The sequence below is a fragment of the Perognathus longimembris genome, chromosome 3, assembly GCF_023159225.1.
Source record: "Perognathus longimembris pacificus isolate PPM17 chromosome 3, ASM2315922v1, whole genome shotgun sequence".
In the NCBI taxonomy this organism is placed as follows: Eukaryota; Metazoa; Chordata; class Mammalia; order Rodentia; family Heteromyidae; genus Perognathus; species Perognathus longimembris.
This window is the reverse complement of record NC_063163.1, coordinates 75,893,385-75,907,782: the sequence shown is the minus strand read 5'-3', so window position 1 is coordinate 75,907,782 and position 14,398 is coordinate 75,893,385. Positions and strand designations below refer to the sequence as shown.

The window sequence follows — 14,398 nt, the reverse complement described above, 5'->3', positions numbered from 1 at the left end:
TGTGGTGCTGGGGAATTGAACCCTGAGCCCCACGTGGCTCAGTTTTGACACTGAGTGGAATGGCCGCGTTTCCCCACCCTCCTCGTCACCCCCAAACATGTGCCTCTTCCTGGCTCAGAGAAGGCACCCCTATTAACAGCCCCAGCGAAGGGCAGGCAAGAGGCCGTGGCTTTCCTCCCAGCCCCCTAGAGAAACACCCTGGAGGCCCCATGCCCGTCCACACCCGCTGTTTTCTGGCTGGCTGGGGTCTAGGATGGCCTCAGAGCCTCGCCGCGCTGGCCAGGAGCTCTGGGGGTGTAGTCACTGTGCCCCGATAATATAGACCAACCCATCCGCAGCCCCCTCGTGTTCTGCACAGGCACGCTGGACAGCAAAGGGTTACCGGCCCGCCCCCCCTCGTGACGTCTCTTTCCTTTCAGGAGAGATGGGGTGGGGATCTCCGGGGGCGTGGCCTGAGAAGAGGGCGGGGCCTATAACGGGGGAGGCAAAATGGATGGGCAGGATGGGAGTGTGGGGGGGTGGTCATTGTCCTGGGTGGGTCGTAGACTTGGGGGGGTGCTTGTCCAAACTGCGTGGATGGGGCCTGAGGTGGGCGGAGTTGCTGGCATGGGCGGGGTCACGTAGATGGAGATCATTGGGCATGGGCGGCGCCTAGCACGTTGGGGCGGGGCCAGGTGAACAAATAGGATCGGGCCAAGAGTGTGGGCGGGGCTTGGAGCTTCAGCGGGGCTGTGGGTGGGACCCCATGTCGAAGGGCTGGGTCGAACTATGCAGTGGTCCAGATGAAGGGTAGGGGCTTTGGAGGCCAAAAGCCATTTTCAGTCCACGGACTGAAGACTTTCTGCCCCAGCTGGCCTTGAACTAGGGCCCTCTGGGTGTCAGCTCCTGAGTCACTGGATGACAGGCATGAGCCACCCGGGCCTGGCTACCGAGACCTGGCTCTGTGCATCTATGCAGTGTGGCTGCAGACTCCAAGTAATGAAAAGCGTGGCTGAGGGCTGGGATATGGCCTAGAGGTAAAGTGCTTGCCTCCTATACATGAAGTCCTGGGTTCGATTCCTCAGCACCATATATAGAAAAAAGGCCAGAAGTGGCGCTGTGGCTCAAGTGAGGTACAGTGCTAGCCTTGAGCAAAAAGAGGACAGGGATGAGTTCAAGGCCCAGCACTGGCAAAAAGCAAAAAGTGTGGCTGAGGTACAGCAAGCCACCTGTGGCTGCTTGGTCCCTCTCGGGAGCGGCGAACTCAGGCCTGGGGTGGAGACCCCAGGGTGACGCGTGAATCTGAGGTGGCAGGGTGCGGGGTGCCTCGGTAGGTCAGCAGGACAAACAGGGGTGCCCCCACCTCCAGGTGCCTGCACCTGAATGCTTGCGATCTTGCCACTGCCTTCTCTGTTCTGCCTTAATTCAGCTCCGACCTGGAAAGTGGGTTCCCAAGCAGGGAGGGTGCCCGGCCTGGGCTGGGGCCTGTAGACCCCTGTCCCTCAAAGTCACCTTGCCAGTCTTTACTGCTCAGATAATGACTTTGAACTTTCATCTAAGGCCAGCGACTGGTTGGAGGACACTCATTCCTCCAGCAAACACATTCAAGGGGCCATTGAACTTAAAGTTTAAGTAGGAATTTTCCAGGCAGATCATTGATTCAGTTGAGCATGCAGCAGATGCTATCCAGCGATCTTCGGGGCTTGGTCCTAGCCTGAGCTGGGGAGCGGGGTGGGGGGTAATCTCGAAACATTTGGCCAAAGAACAGCAACTGAGCACCTGCTCAGGACTGAGCTGGTCTTGCTTGTTTTGATTTTCTTGTTTCTGTAGTGTGTGTGTGTGTGTGTGTGTGTGTGTGTGTGTGTGTGTGTTTTGCCAGTCCTGGGCTTGGACTCAGGGCCTGAGCACTGTCCCTGGCTTCTTTTTGCTCAAGGCTAGCACTCTGCCACTTGAGCCACAGTGCCACTTCTGGCTGTTTTCTATATATGTGGTGCTGGGGAATCGAACTCAGGGCTTCATGTATGCAAGGCAAGCACCCTTGCCATTAGGCCATATTCCCAGCCCTTGTTTCTGTAGTTTTGAGACTTGGTCCTCTATGCCACTCAGGCTGGCCTGGAACTTGGGACACTCACCAAGCCTCAGCCTCCCCACTGCTGGGGGCACTGGGCTGGCTTAGGGAGAGGTTTGGACACCTCCACATTCTCAGAGTGGCCTGTGGGATGCACAGGGCCACCAGGGCTGAGCTCATGCCCAGGTGTGGGGGCAGCGCCAGACCCTGCCCAGCTCCCAGCCCTTCAGTCCTCTGCTCTGGAGTGCATGGCTGGGCCTGTGCCTGGCTGCGGCTTAGTCACTGCCTTCCTGCTTCATCTGCTGTGGAAGGATCTTGAAAACTGCACACTTTGACCTCCTCTGGGCCTCAGTTTCCCCACCTGTTAGGGGAGTTGGGCCTGGCTGGCACGCCCTGAGCCTCCTTTGTTCCCCTAGGTTTTGCAGAATCTTGGGCACTGTGCTGACCTCAGAAACCCCGCCAACCTGCTGCCTCTATTCTGCCCGTGGACTGACCACATGATGGCCAAGTTCTCCTGGCAGGGGGACCAGGAGTGTGCCACGGACCTGGGCTTCTGGCCCATATGCAGCAATCATATGGCCTGCGTGAAGTCCCAGGTCCCAGGGAACCAGGCCATGCCAGTGGGGTCACACAGGGAGAAGAGAAGCCAAGCCAACACACCAGCCCCAGCTTGACCCTTACCTTGGCTAGGCTGTCCTACCACTGTGGGGAGCAATGGCTTGGGGGGGGGCATTTGGAGAGAGCTTTGCAGGATGAATATGAGTTGGGTACTATGTGGCCATAGGACTGGATGCTAGGCTGTTCTGGGGTCCTCTATGACCTTTCCCCCTCTGTGTCACCCCCAGCTGGGCTTCATGGGCTACCGTGCCCACCTGCTGTGGGAGACCTGGGCTGACCTCTCCCTCCAGGTGCCCAGGACCTGCTGGACACCCTGCAGGATCACTGAGAGGGGCTCTCCAGCCAGCTACATCACAGCCTCCCCACCCCACCCCCCAACAACCTGTCAGCTGCAAGCAGAGTAGATGTGGAGTGGGCTTATCACAGTCTTGAGTCTAAGTTGGAGGCACCCACTGGGGTCTGTGGTGACCCCAGGCTCGGCCAACTGTGTTCAAGGGCCACAGAGCAGGGCAGGCTCTGGGATGGGGCTGTGCGAAGGGCCTCCGAGGGCCCAGGTTGCCTGTATGTCTCCCATCAGCCCCATGTCACCACCCCGTCTTTGGGTAAAACCAGTCACATGGTGCCTCCCACCACTTCCCGGGACTTAATTTCCTCACTGTGGCCTGCCTGCCCCTGGAGCATGGCTGGGCTTTAGCTACATGGACATCTGGGCTGCCTTTGATGTGTGGGGCCTTGAACACAGCTCTGGGACTCAATAAACTCCTCTTGCCTTAAGAGCATCTTTTCTCAAAGTCAGTGATCCCGCTGGGGGTGGGGCAGGACGCTCGCCAAGCAGCTCCTGGAAGACTGGGGCAGGAGCTTGTAGGAACCCAGATTAGGCCAGGCCGGCGTATCCGGACGTTATAATAAGTGGGTGTGGGAAGGAACTGGGGTGCAACTCAATGCCGAGCACTTGCAGAGCCTGCTCACAGCCCTGGGTACATCCCCACCAGTGGAAAAACATAGTTTCTGCCTTGTTCATGGATGGGAAACAGAGGCATGGAGAGCTGGTGCCTGCTCAAGGAGTATCTGCGCCTCCTAGTGGCCAAGGGGGGAGTGCCGGCACCCCGACTGGCCAGTGGGGGATGGAGAAGGGCACAGTGCTTAAATGTGGGGTCCAAGGCTCCCAACACCAGCCCTGGGAGCCTCAGGGTTCCCCCCCACCCACTGCCTGTGTGTGGGGAGGAGTGGCTGTCTTCGTCCTCACAGAAGTCGATTGCATTTAACATGAGAAACTATTTGAGGTTTCCAGATATCTACCTTGAGGGCTTTGTTCCCTTACAGACTGAAAAGGTGATGTGTGTGTGTGTGTGTGTGTGTGTGTGTGTGTGTCTGTGTCTGTGTCTGTGTGTATGTGCCCACACATGCACCAGACCTAGATCTTGAACTCAGGCTCTAGGCACTGTCTCAGGTTTTTGACTGGAGGCTGGTGTTCTACCACTTGAGCCACAGCCTCCACTTCTGGCTTTTCTCTGGCTAATTAGAAATCAGAATCTCATGGACTTTCTAGCCCAGGCTGGCTTTGAACTGCGACCCCCAGATTTCAGCCTCCTGAGTACCTAGGATAACAGGCCCAACTCAGAGTCTGTGCTATTTTCACCAAGGCTTTGGACTCCACTTTTATTCTCTGTGTGGGGATGAAGATAGCGCCTGGTGTGCGCTCCACACACACTGTACCCGGAACTCCAATACCAGCACTTCTGCAAATTTTATTTTAAGAAAGGATCTTGCTAAGTAGCCCAGGCCAACCTTGAATCCCAATCCTCCAGCCTCAGCCTTCTTGTTCTGGAATCACAGGTGCTGCCTATACCACTGGGCCTATTATTTTCATTTTTGAATAAGAAGTTGGCACATTTGACAATGCTGACTTCACCACTCTGGTCTTCCCACCTGGTCCTGCAGAAGCTGGACTTGCTCTATGGGGGCCCATAGCCAGAGGGAGGCTTATTTTTTCTAGTTCTCTGATTTCCTGTAATTCTCTGCAGTGGGTTTCTGGGTGTCTAGCTGAGTCAGGGAGAAAGGCCTCAGCCAACACCCAAACTTTCCCATGCGGGGAGAAAGGGGTGGCCCCAGCCCTGCGGGGCGCCGGGGTGCAGGGCGCTGGGAGTTATTCTGGGTGTCAGGCGTCTCCACAGCTGGTGAGGTTTTCAAGAGCAGCACCGCCTCCGGTGAGACCATGGGACCACGCACGCATCTTCTGTTGGCCTCTGGTCAGGCCGGGGCACCTGAAAGGTGGGCTGGGGTCCCCGGCTCAGTCTCCGTCCCCACCCCTCCGCCCCAATGCCGATGTCTCCCCGCAGGATCTGGAGGAATACGCAGTCCCGGGCTCGCCAGGCCTTGTTTTGCGTCTTGGTCACTGGGATGGACATCCCCGATCCCCCGTGATGGCAGGCTCGCTACCCCTCCCATCTCTCATTTCCATCTTAGTTTCTTTCACTAAGCAGTCGCTTCTGCACCCCAACTTTGTGCTTCCTGGTGATGGGCGCAGGGAAGGGAGGCGCCTTAGCGCCATCGGACCCTTGTTCTGGGATGGAAACCTAGGGAGAAGGGCTCCCAGTAACTAGTTCTTCTAACTTGAGAAGCAGGGGGTGGGGCCTCTTCAAGCCACACCCCTCGGTGGGGCTTTACTCGTTGCTAATTGGTCAGGGGTCCTTCTGGACCCCCCTCCTGTTTATTCATTTTTTTTTTATCACCACAACTTAGGGTGTGTGTTGGGGGGGCGAACATAAAGCATCCCTAGGACCACAGTTTCTCTTCGGTGAAACTGGGGGTACCCGGGGGTGCCAGGGCATCCTGGGCGGGGGTGCACCGGAGCGGGCCCCAGCCCCGGGCCCCCCTGCAAAGCTGTGCTTAGCCAGGGCCTCGGCCTCCCCGCCTCTCACACTCCTGAAAACCATCATTGGACTGGAGCAGGCGCTGACGGCCTCTGATTGGCTGAGTGGTCCGCCGCTCGACCGCAGAAGCCAATGAACAGGTGACAGGCAACTCCGCCTCCCTGAGCAGACGAGAGGCGGAGCGGGAGCTGAAGCATCCTCCACCGCTACTGGCTGGGACCGTCTGGCCCCGCCCCATCCGTGAGTTAATCTACGTTTAAGCCCTGCCCCCGCTGCAGGAGAGAGCGTCACTGGTCCATCTCGGCGAGGCCACGCCCCTGATGGCGTCACATCTGTATTTGCATGAGAGCCCCCGCCCCACTCTTTGCAGGACGTCACCGCGGACTGCAGGGGCCCAAGCCGCCGCCGCCGCCGCCGCGCAGCCCCGCGACCGCTTATCGGGGTTCTCGAATCGCCGCCGTCCCGCACCACCGCCGCATCCAAGCAGGGCAAGGTGAGCTCCGGGCGACGCGGGGTGCTCGGGCTCCGGGCACCTGCATAACCTTCATTTGACTGACAGGCTGGAGGGGGCGGGGACCGGCGGGCCAGGGCCGCGGGGGCCGCGGGGGCGGCCGGGGGCGATGAGCCAGGCAGTGGTGGGGTACGAAGGGCCGGGCCCGGGTCGCCCCCCGCCTGCGTGCTGCTCACTGGATCTCCGCACCCCGGGCTGCGCTCTGCGTCGGAGGGGGAGGGGAGCCCGTGCCTTGCGGGAAGCGGCGCGTGCGGGGCTCCTGCTTGCGTGTGCGCGCACGCTCCTGGTGTGCACACGCGTGCGCGCGCCCGCCCCGCCGCTGGGCCACGCCGACACTGCAGGGTCGCCAGAGGATCTAGACCTAGGGGCGCGCGTGCCCGGCGGCAGGCAGACGTGCACACCGGACCCAGGCGTGGGGACGCGCGTGCATGCATGTAACTATATATACATATATCCTATATATGTAAATATATATACATATTATATCCTATAATATGCGAGCAAATATAATGCATGTGCAACATACATGCAGATATATGCAGAGAAGATGCATATGCAAACACAATGTGAGTGCACATAGCTTCAGCAAAACCTTATTTTCACAGGACAGGATAAAGTGGAGAAACATTAGCGCAAATGGGGCACTGTCTGCCCCTCACACAGCAAAGGCTCTGGTGTGCCCAATCCCGCATTCGGACATTTTGGCTGGGTCACAGAGTCACGTGAGGGGACGGGGACAGCCCAGCTCCACCGGGCTCTGTGCTCAGCCAGCCGGGTGGGGGGACCAGACCTTCCTGTCTCTCACAGTGCCCCACCCCACCCCAGATGGCCTCGGCCACTGATGCGCGCTATGGCCAGAAGGAGTCTGCGGACCAGAACTTTGACTACATGTTCAAGATCCTCATCATCGGAAACAGCAGCGTGGGCAAGACGTCCTTTCTGTTCCGCTACGCAGATGACTCCTTCACTCCTGCCTTCGTGAGCACCGTGGGCATCGACTTCAAGGTGAAGACCATCTACCGCAACGACAAGAGGATCAAGCTGCAGATCTGGGTGCGTCCCGCGGGTGCCCAGCCGGGCTCAGGGTTCCTGGCACCGCATCCTACTGGTGCCTTTGAAATCCTGGGGCTCTAGTTCCCCAGGCCTGGGGGCTGCCACCCTGGGACAGTTTCCTTGCTAGGGTCTCCTCTCTGTGCCCAGAGGGCCTCCGGGCCTGCTGACAACATGAGAAGAGCTCGGGCTCTGCCTCAGCCTCCTTCCCTGTCTGTGGGGCCAGGCTTAGCCAGCCTCCTACCCATCCATCACAGGCCCTGAGCTCAACTCAGGCTCAAAACCTTGTTGCCCCTTTCTCCCTTCAACTTAAGTTGTTTTCTTTCTCTCTTCTGGCAGGACTGAAATTTGGGCTCAGGACCTCTACCATGAGCCAAACTCCAGCGGTGGGCTCAGGTGGATTTTTGTTGTTGTTGTTTCTGTTTTGGAGCTAGAACTCAGGGCCTGGGTGCTGTCTCTGAGCTCTTCAGCTCAAGGCTGGCACTCTACCACTTTGAGCCACAGTGCCACTTCTGGTTTTCTGATGGTTCATTGGAGTAAGAGTCTCCTTATTTTTCTGCCTGGGCTGGCTTTGAACTGAAGTCCTCAGATCTCAGCCTCTTGAGTAGCAAGGATTACAGGCGTGAGCCACAAGCACCCAGCATTTTATTTTATTTTATTTTTTGGCCAGTCCTAGGCCGTGAACTCAGGGCCTGAGCACTGTCCCTGGCTTCTTTTTTGCTCAAGGCTAGCACTCTGCCACTTGAGCCACAGCGCCACTTCTGGCCATTTTCTGTATATGTGGTGCTGAGGAATCGAACCCAGGGCCTCATGTATACAAGGCAAGCACTCTTGCCACTAGGCCATATTCCCAGCCCAGCATTTTATTTTTTTAAAGATAATAATGAGTTAGTTATGTTGCCCAGGCTGGTCTTGAACTCATTGCCTTCCTGCCTCAGCTTCCCGAATGCTGGGATTACTGGCGCTGACTCACCTTGCTCTCTCTACCCCTGTCCCATATATTTCTCTCTGGGGCCTTGTCACCCCCACAGGCCACACTTAGGTGACATTCCATCAATCAGCGTGGCTCTGATGGGGACAGGGGGTTCCGGGAGTGCTGCTTGCCACCTGTCCCACCCCACCTCATACACAGCACAACTGTGGAACCTGGCTCCACTCTGAGGGCTGTCTCTCCTCCCCCCACCCAGGACACAGCAGGGCAGGAGCGATACCGCACCATCACCACCGCCTACTACCGTGGTGCCATGGGCTTCATCCTCATGTACGACATCACCAATGAGGAGTCCTTCAATGCTGTGCAGGACTGGTGAGAGCCACCATCCCCGGTGGGGGCTGGGTAGGACTGGCCAGGGTAGAAGTCCCCCATGGGGGCTGGGCTCTGCAGGCTGTCAAGCGGCATGTCCAGCCAGGTGCTGACTTGTGAAGGAAGTAGAGGCAGGAGGAGCGGCACATTAAGATTCCCAAAGCTGGAGATCCAGCCCTGAACACCCCCCCGCCCCCCTGGTTGCTGGTCCCCCAGGTCAACTCAGATCAAGACTTACTCCTGGGACAACGCCCAGGTGCTGCTGGTGGGGAACAAGTGTGACATGGAGGAGGAGAGGGTGGTGTCCTCGGAACGTGGCCGCCAGCTGGCTGACCACCTTGGTGAGTGCCTGGGGCAACTGGCACCCCACAGGGGTGTAAGGGAAATACCAGGCCTGGTGCACCTGGGGGCCAGGAGGGGTGGAGGGAAATCCCAGGCTGGAGGACTCTGACATACCCAAGGTCTCATGGATGGCACCAATTCAGAGACAGGCAGTACACCTTTTGCAAACTGGACTCTACTCTAAAGCCATCTGAGATGGGTCTTAATGGATGTGTAGTTCTCCAAACAGAAAACCCACCACCCCACTTTTGGGGCTTCTGTACAGAGAAAACTGCTTTGGAGTTGGGAAGGTGGCTTAGTGGTAGACTGTTTGTCTAGCATGCATGAAGCTCTGTGTTCGATTCCTCAGTACCACATAAACAGAAAAAGCCAGAAGTGGCACTGTGGCTCAAGTGGTAGAGTGTTAGCCTTGAGCAAAAGAAGCTCAGTGATCATGCCCAGGCCCTGAGTTCAAGCTCTAGGACTGGCACACACACACACACACACACACACACACACACACACACAAAAACCTACTTGGACAAAGATCAGAAATGAGAAAGCTCCAGTATCTGCAATGTGAGCATCTCTACCAGGCACTGAGATGCCAGGGCTCCCGTGTGCAGAGGAGAGCCGTGTCTGGGGTGGGAGCAGGGATGAACAGTTGTTCCAGCGTCTAGGCTGCATGGTGACACAGGAGCCTTGTCAACCTAGATGGTTTTAGGGTCTGTATGGGAAACACTGACCCAGCCAGATGTATTTTTTTCTGCAGGACTTGTCAGAGCCTTGACCTGGGCAGGGTTGGTTGGGGAGGGGGTGCCGAGGGACACTGATGTCATTCCTCCCTTCCTGCCCAACAGGTTTCGAGTTCTTTGAGGCAAGTGCAAAAGACAACATCAACGTGAAGCAGACCTTTGAGCGCCTGGTGGACGTCATCTGCGAGAAGATGTCCGAGTCCCTGGACACTGCTGACCCTGCAGTCACTGGCACCAAGCAGGGCCCACAGCTCACCGACCAGCAGGCGCCACCGCACCAGGACTGCGCCTGCTGAGGCCCTGCCTGCCGGGCCCCACCTCCAGGGGATGGAGCCCCTCCCCACCCTCACCCACCTTATTTATTATTGTAGTTATTTATTTATTTATTGAAGGTGTCTCCCCCAGGAGTAGGGCTCCCGTCCCCCCACCCTCTGTACATACAACCCCTGCTGCCATGGCGTGTCGTGGTCACCGCTCACCTTTTGAACCCCCACCACAGTCACTGGTTGTGAAGAAGGGGCTAGATGATACCCCAGAGCAGGCTGAGGGCGATAGGTAGGTGGCCAGGTCTGTCAGCCTCCAGGCTCTGATTTGGGGTACTGAGGCCGTTGCGCGGAGGCCTCCATGTGGACCACCTGCTGTGGTGTTCTCCTACAAAGTTTCCTCTTTCTGGTGGGTGGGGTACTGAGGGGGGGTGTATCCGCCACTTTGGGGCCCCCTAAACTGTTCTGGTGTCGCGAGTGTCAAACGTGCCCCCCAACTCCCCTAAAGATGTCATGACACTACTGAAAACCTATTAAAGCGAATGGACCACACAGCTCCAGTGTGTGCTCACCCCACCCACTGATGTGGCCTCACCCACTGCAGCCCCACCCAGCCAGCAATCACCATTGTCCCCACCTGCAGTGGCCAAGGCCACAGGGGCTCCACCTGGCATGGCTCTGCCCACTGTTGCTCTTGAGGATCCAGCCCTGTCCTGCTAGTGGCTGCGTCCACAATCCCTTTCCCCACACAGGATTTAGAATCACAGAGAATTTAATGGCAGCCCCACAGTCTGCAGCAGTGGGAGGCCTTGAGGCTGCCTGGCCTCCTCCAAAGCTTCAGGGTGCACCAGGCTGGCTTCTGTGATGGGACACATGTCCTTGCCTTGGTCCCCGGGTTCAAGTAAGGTCCAGGGCTGGCCAGAGTGGCAATACAGCCCGTTTGGGCCAGCTGGCTGCATGGGGAGCTGGGCCAGCAATGTACATCTCAGGGGTCATAGCTCACCGGACACCATGCAAAAAGATTGACATGTTGGTCGCTGGATTCCACGTGGGAAAACAATTCAGTTTAGGTGTGGGAGTCACGGTGGGGCCTGGCTTGGTGGGGGGCTCCTCTCGGGTCCACCATGCCCAGCCTGGCGTCTGCTCTGGGGCTGGCAGCTCAGTCTGTGCGCGAATCCAGGGCCATGCAGCCAGGGGGTGTCAGGGGGCCGGGGATCTAGGCGCACAGGAGGGCTGGTCAGGGGCGCCGCAACTGCCCTGTGATCCCTGCCAGGCCCTACCCAGATGGTGATCAGGCTAGACCCTCTGCTGGGAAGGGCGCCCCACCTCCGCTGGGGAGGCCCTGTGCGCTCAACACTCACCCGGTACTTCAGGTAGGACAGGTACGCGTCCCAGCCCAGAGTCAGGCAGTTGATGTAGGTGACCCGGAACTGGGGTGGCACGAAGAGGAAGTTCACCAACTGCGCAGCAGGCCACATGCACCAGTCGGCCTGTGGAGCCGGGCAGAGGGGGACAGAGGGTGAGGGACAGGGCCACTGTGTGTGGGGTGGGGCAGCCACGGGGGCGTGGCTAGCAGCTCTGAGGGGCGGGGCTCTGCTGGTGGGAGGAGAGTGGGCCTGAAAGGGGTGGAGCACCTGTGAGCACAGCAGAGGGAAGTGGTGAGGGCTGCAGTGGGCGGGGCCTTGTCACCTGACTTTGAGGGCGGTGCTTGGGCAGGACTCCTACCTTGTAGAATTCCCAGAACTTATTCCTCAACTCTAGGTAGCTCTCCTCCAGAGTCTGGCCCTCCAGGCAGCCAATGCCTGGGAAGGAAGCCAAGAAATAAGAGTCTGAGGCCTGGAAACACAGGAATGAACGGTGTAGGAGAGGTTGGACCTCCCAGGGACATAGGTCCCAGGCGAGGGGAGGAATAGAGTGGTCAGAGGAGAAGTTGCTGCAAGTCAGTTATAAATAAGTTCAAACGCGCTCCAGGTCAGAAGGCACACCCTGAGGTGTAAACGTTTTTATTACTTCTCCTTTACTGGAGGAAACCTAGACGGTGAGAATGAACAACTCTGCCAAAACAGGGCTGGGTGATGCTGTCAATCTCCACCTCAGCCTCTTTCCCAGGCCTCAGGGCCTTCACAGGAGCCTCCCCTCCCTCAGTCTCCGTTCAGTGTCCCCCAGACAGGCCCCCCCCTGCTGCCCAGGGCATGTCGGGGTACCACCCACGGGCCACCTGCTCACTCCAGGCCCACCAGCACAGAAAGCTCATCAAAAAACACCCCTCAGCATCCTTAACACAAAGCTGTCTCTGAGCCTCCCACCCACCAGAGACAAAGCTCCAGGTCAAGGCGCTGCTTACCCAGAAAGTACCAGACGCCCAGCACGGGAGATGCTACCAGCTGGTCCACCAGGACCTTCTTGAGGACGTTCGGGAGGCCTCGCAGGCCGGCGGCAGGGAGGACGCGATCCAGCCACAGGTACCAGTAGTGAAGGCAGGGGCCCATGCTGCAGCCCACAGCAAACATGCGAGCTGAGGACGCACTTGGTGAGGGCTGGCCAGGCAGGCACACCCCCGCCCCCGCCCTCCCCAAGGAGCCGGTCCGTGCCTTCTGCTCCAGCGCGACCGGCAGGCGTGGACGCTGGTCCCCGGGCTGCGGGGAAGGGCTGCGGGGAGGGGCTGCGACCCAGGGACCCGGGGGTGACCGGGTCTGGGGAGCAGGATCTAGGCTGTGCACCGGGACCCAACGTCCTGCCAGGGACGCAGTCGCGTCCGCGTCCCGTGCGCACGAGGATCTCCCAAATCTAAGGCCAGGGTCAAAGGTACCGGGTTGATCGGGAGGCGGTGTCCCATCCTCACCTGAGCGCCGCGGGTCGAACCTTTGCCCGGGTCGGATGCGGATCTCCCAGGACTGACGAGCGCCGTCGCCGGCCGCCATGAGCACACCACATCCCAGCATGTTGGTGAACAACAGAGCGCGGCCCTGGAATAGGGGCCGCCCCGCGAGCCACAGCTCGCGCACCCAACGCCAGCCGCGCCGCGCCATTGCCACCCGCCCGGGAACCCGAGGGACGGCCCGCCCCGCCCCGCCCCGACCAATTGGGAGTCTCCGCCGCGGCCGAGACCCGCCACCAGAGCAGCATTGACCAATTGCTGGACACTGTGGAACACTATTGTCCAGGATAGGCCACGCCTCCCCCATTGGATTCGCGGGGCAAGCTTGCGCGGCTGACGTCTCGCCCTTGTTCCCGCCTCCTTCTGCAGTCGCCTATAGAGCCACCGCTACACTCCCAGCAGTACCAGCCAATAGCAGAGCGGCGTCCCAGCGAGTCGCCCCGCCTACTGCGTGGAACTGTGCGATCCCAGCCAAGCCCCTCAGTCTCTGGTCTGGTTGACTTCCGAGATTGCAGATTCTCGTGGGCTGGTTGAGGAAGCGTGAGCCTGTGTGCACATCTGCCTTGGCGGAAATCCGGGTCTGCGGGCTCTCCCGAGAGGGCGGGGCAGGACATTGACCTTGCCTCTGACCGCAGCCCCACGTGCGAGCTCTGTGGGCTAGTGATAGCACTCAATGCCAACGTGGCTGCCCTGGGTTCGAACTCCGGGCCTTGAGCTGGCAGGGCAACTCCTGTGGCTTTATCCACACGTCTTTTTAAGCCACCAAATCTTATCTAGGCTTCCCTCCTGGCTGGGATGCCAGGAACCGGTCACAACTCCCTGCTTTGTCTTTTTTTTTTTTTTTTAACTTTTTTTTTTTTGCCAGTCCTGGGCCTTGGACTCAGTGCCTGAGCACTCTCCCTGGCTTCCCTTTTGCTCAAGGCTAGCACTCTGCCACTTGAGCCACAGCGCCACTTCTGGCCGTTTTCTATATATGTGGTGCTGGAGAATCGAACCCAGGGCTTCATGTATACAAGGCGAGCTCTCTTGCCACTATGCCATATTCCCAGCCCCTTTAACTTCTTGAGATGGGATTTATTAATCTTTTTGGCCTGTACTGGATTCAAACTGAGATCCTCCTGCCCTCTGCCTACTCAGCCTCTAGGATTATGGCCTAGTAACTAAGTGTCAGTTAATGGTGCTTTTTAAAACTATAGTTAAGGGCTGGGAATGTGGCTTAGTGGTAGAGTACTTGCCTAGCATACATGAAGCCCTGGGCTTGATTCCCCAGCACCACATATACAGAAAAAAAAAAGCCAGAAGTGGTGCTGTGGCTCAAGTGGCAGAGTGCTAGCCTTGAGAAAAAAGAGGCCAGGGACAGTGCTCAGGCCCTGAGTTCAAGCCCCACGACTGGCAAAAAATAAAAATAAAAAAAAATAGATTTCTCAGGGAGTTGAGTGTCTCTGGGTACAACCAGAGTTTCCAGACTCATAGGTAGCTTTTTCTCTGCTCTAAAAGCCACACTCACCTTGGATTCCAGGAATGAATGACATCTCTATGGCCTGTCTGATAAAGCTGTGATCCTGATAAACATCTTTATGGCCTGGGATTAAAGGGCCCTGAGGAACAGCAGTGCCTGGCAGGAACTACTGGGAGGACAGGTGCCACAATAAAGAGGCTTTGCCCTGGGTCCAGGACCCAGAAGGTGCATCTGAGGAACAACATCTTTCAGAGGTGGAGGCCAACCAGCTTGCACACAGAGTACAACTGAGGCCTGGGTCTAGGGATTGAAATCCTGGG

General features: G+C 58.1%; 2 protein-coding genes across 2 annotated transcripts; one reads left to right on the top strand and one right to left on the bottom strand.

Annotated features, from left to right (window-relative positions):
• The first annotated feature begins 5,928 nt into the window (after positions 1–5,928).
• Positions 5,929–10,293, top strand: Rab3a (RAB3A, member RAS oncogene family). The gene is made up of 5 exons (XM_048342575.1): positions 5,929–6,031; positions 6,875–7,102; positions 8,287–8,405; positions 8,619–8,743; positions 9,584–10,293. Exons 2-5 carry the CDS (start codon positions 6,875–6,877, stop codon positions 9,772–9,774), a joined length of 663 nt encoding a protein of 220 aa, XP_048198532.1. The 5' UTR covers positions 5,929–6,031; the 3' UTR covers positions 9,775–10,293.
• A 203-nt stretch (positions 10,294–10,496) lies between these two features.
• Mpv17l2 (MPV17 mitochondrial inner membrane protein like 2) lies at positions 10,497–12,798 on the bottom strand. Its single transcript, XM_048342576.1, has 5 exons — positions 12,584–12,798; positions 12,086–12,256; positions 11,467–11,543; positions 11,103–11,231; positions 10,497–10,957 (listed from the first exon to the last, which is right to left on the bottom strand). Exons 1-5 carry the CDS (start codon positions 12,768–12,770, stop codon positions 10,901–10,903), a joined length of 621 nt encoding a protein of 206 aa, XP_048198533.1. The 5' UTR covers positions 12,771–12,798; the 3' UTR covers positions 10,497–10,900.
• Positions 12,799–14,398: the final 1,600 nt, after the last annotated feature.

Bases quoted from the DNA above. Each gene is read 5' to 3' on its own strand.
- Rab3a (XM_048342575.1), top strand. From the start codon at position 6,875: ATGGCCTCGGCCACTGATGCGCGCTATGGCCAGAAGGAGTCTGCGGAC. The intron at 7,103-8,286 runs GTGCGTCCCGCG...CCCCCCACCCAG, and splicing joins GGATCAAGCTGCAGATCTGG to GACACAGCAGGGCAGGAGCG. The intron at 8,406-8,618 runs GTGAGAGCCACC...CTGGTCCCCCAG, and splicing joins TTCAATGCTGTGCAGGACTG to GTCAACTCAGATCAAGACTT.
- Mpv17l2 (XM_048342576.1), bottom strand. From the start codon at position 12,770: ATGGCGCGGCGCGGCTGGCGTTGGGTGCGCGAGCTGTGGCTCGCGGGG. The intron at 11,544-12,085 runs GTAAGCAGCGCC...CTTCCTTCCCAG, and splicing joins GGGCGTCTGGTACTTTCTGG to GCATTGGCTGCCTGGAGGGC. The intron at 10,958-11,102 runs GTGAGTGTTGAG...CTGTGCGCCTAG, and splicing joins TGTCCTACCTGAAGTACCGG to ATCCCCGGCCCCCTGACACC.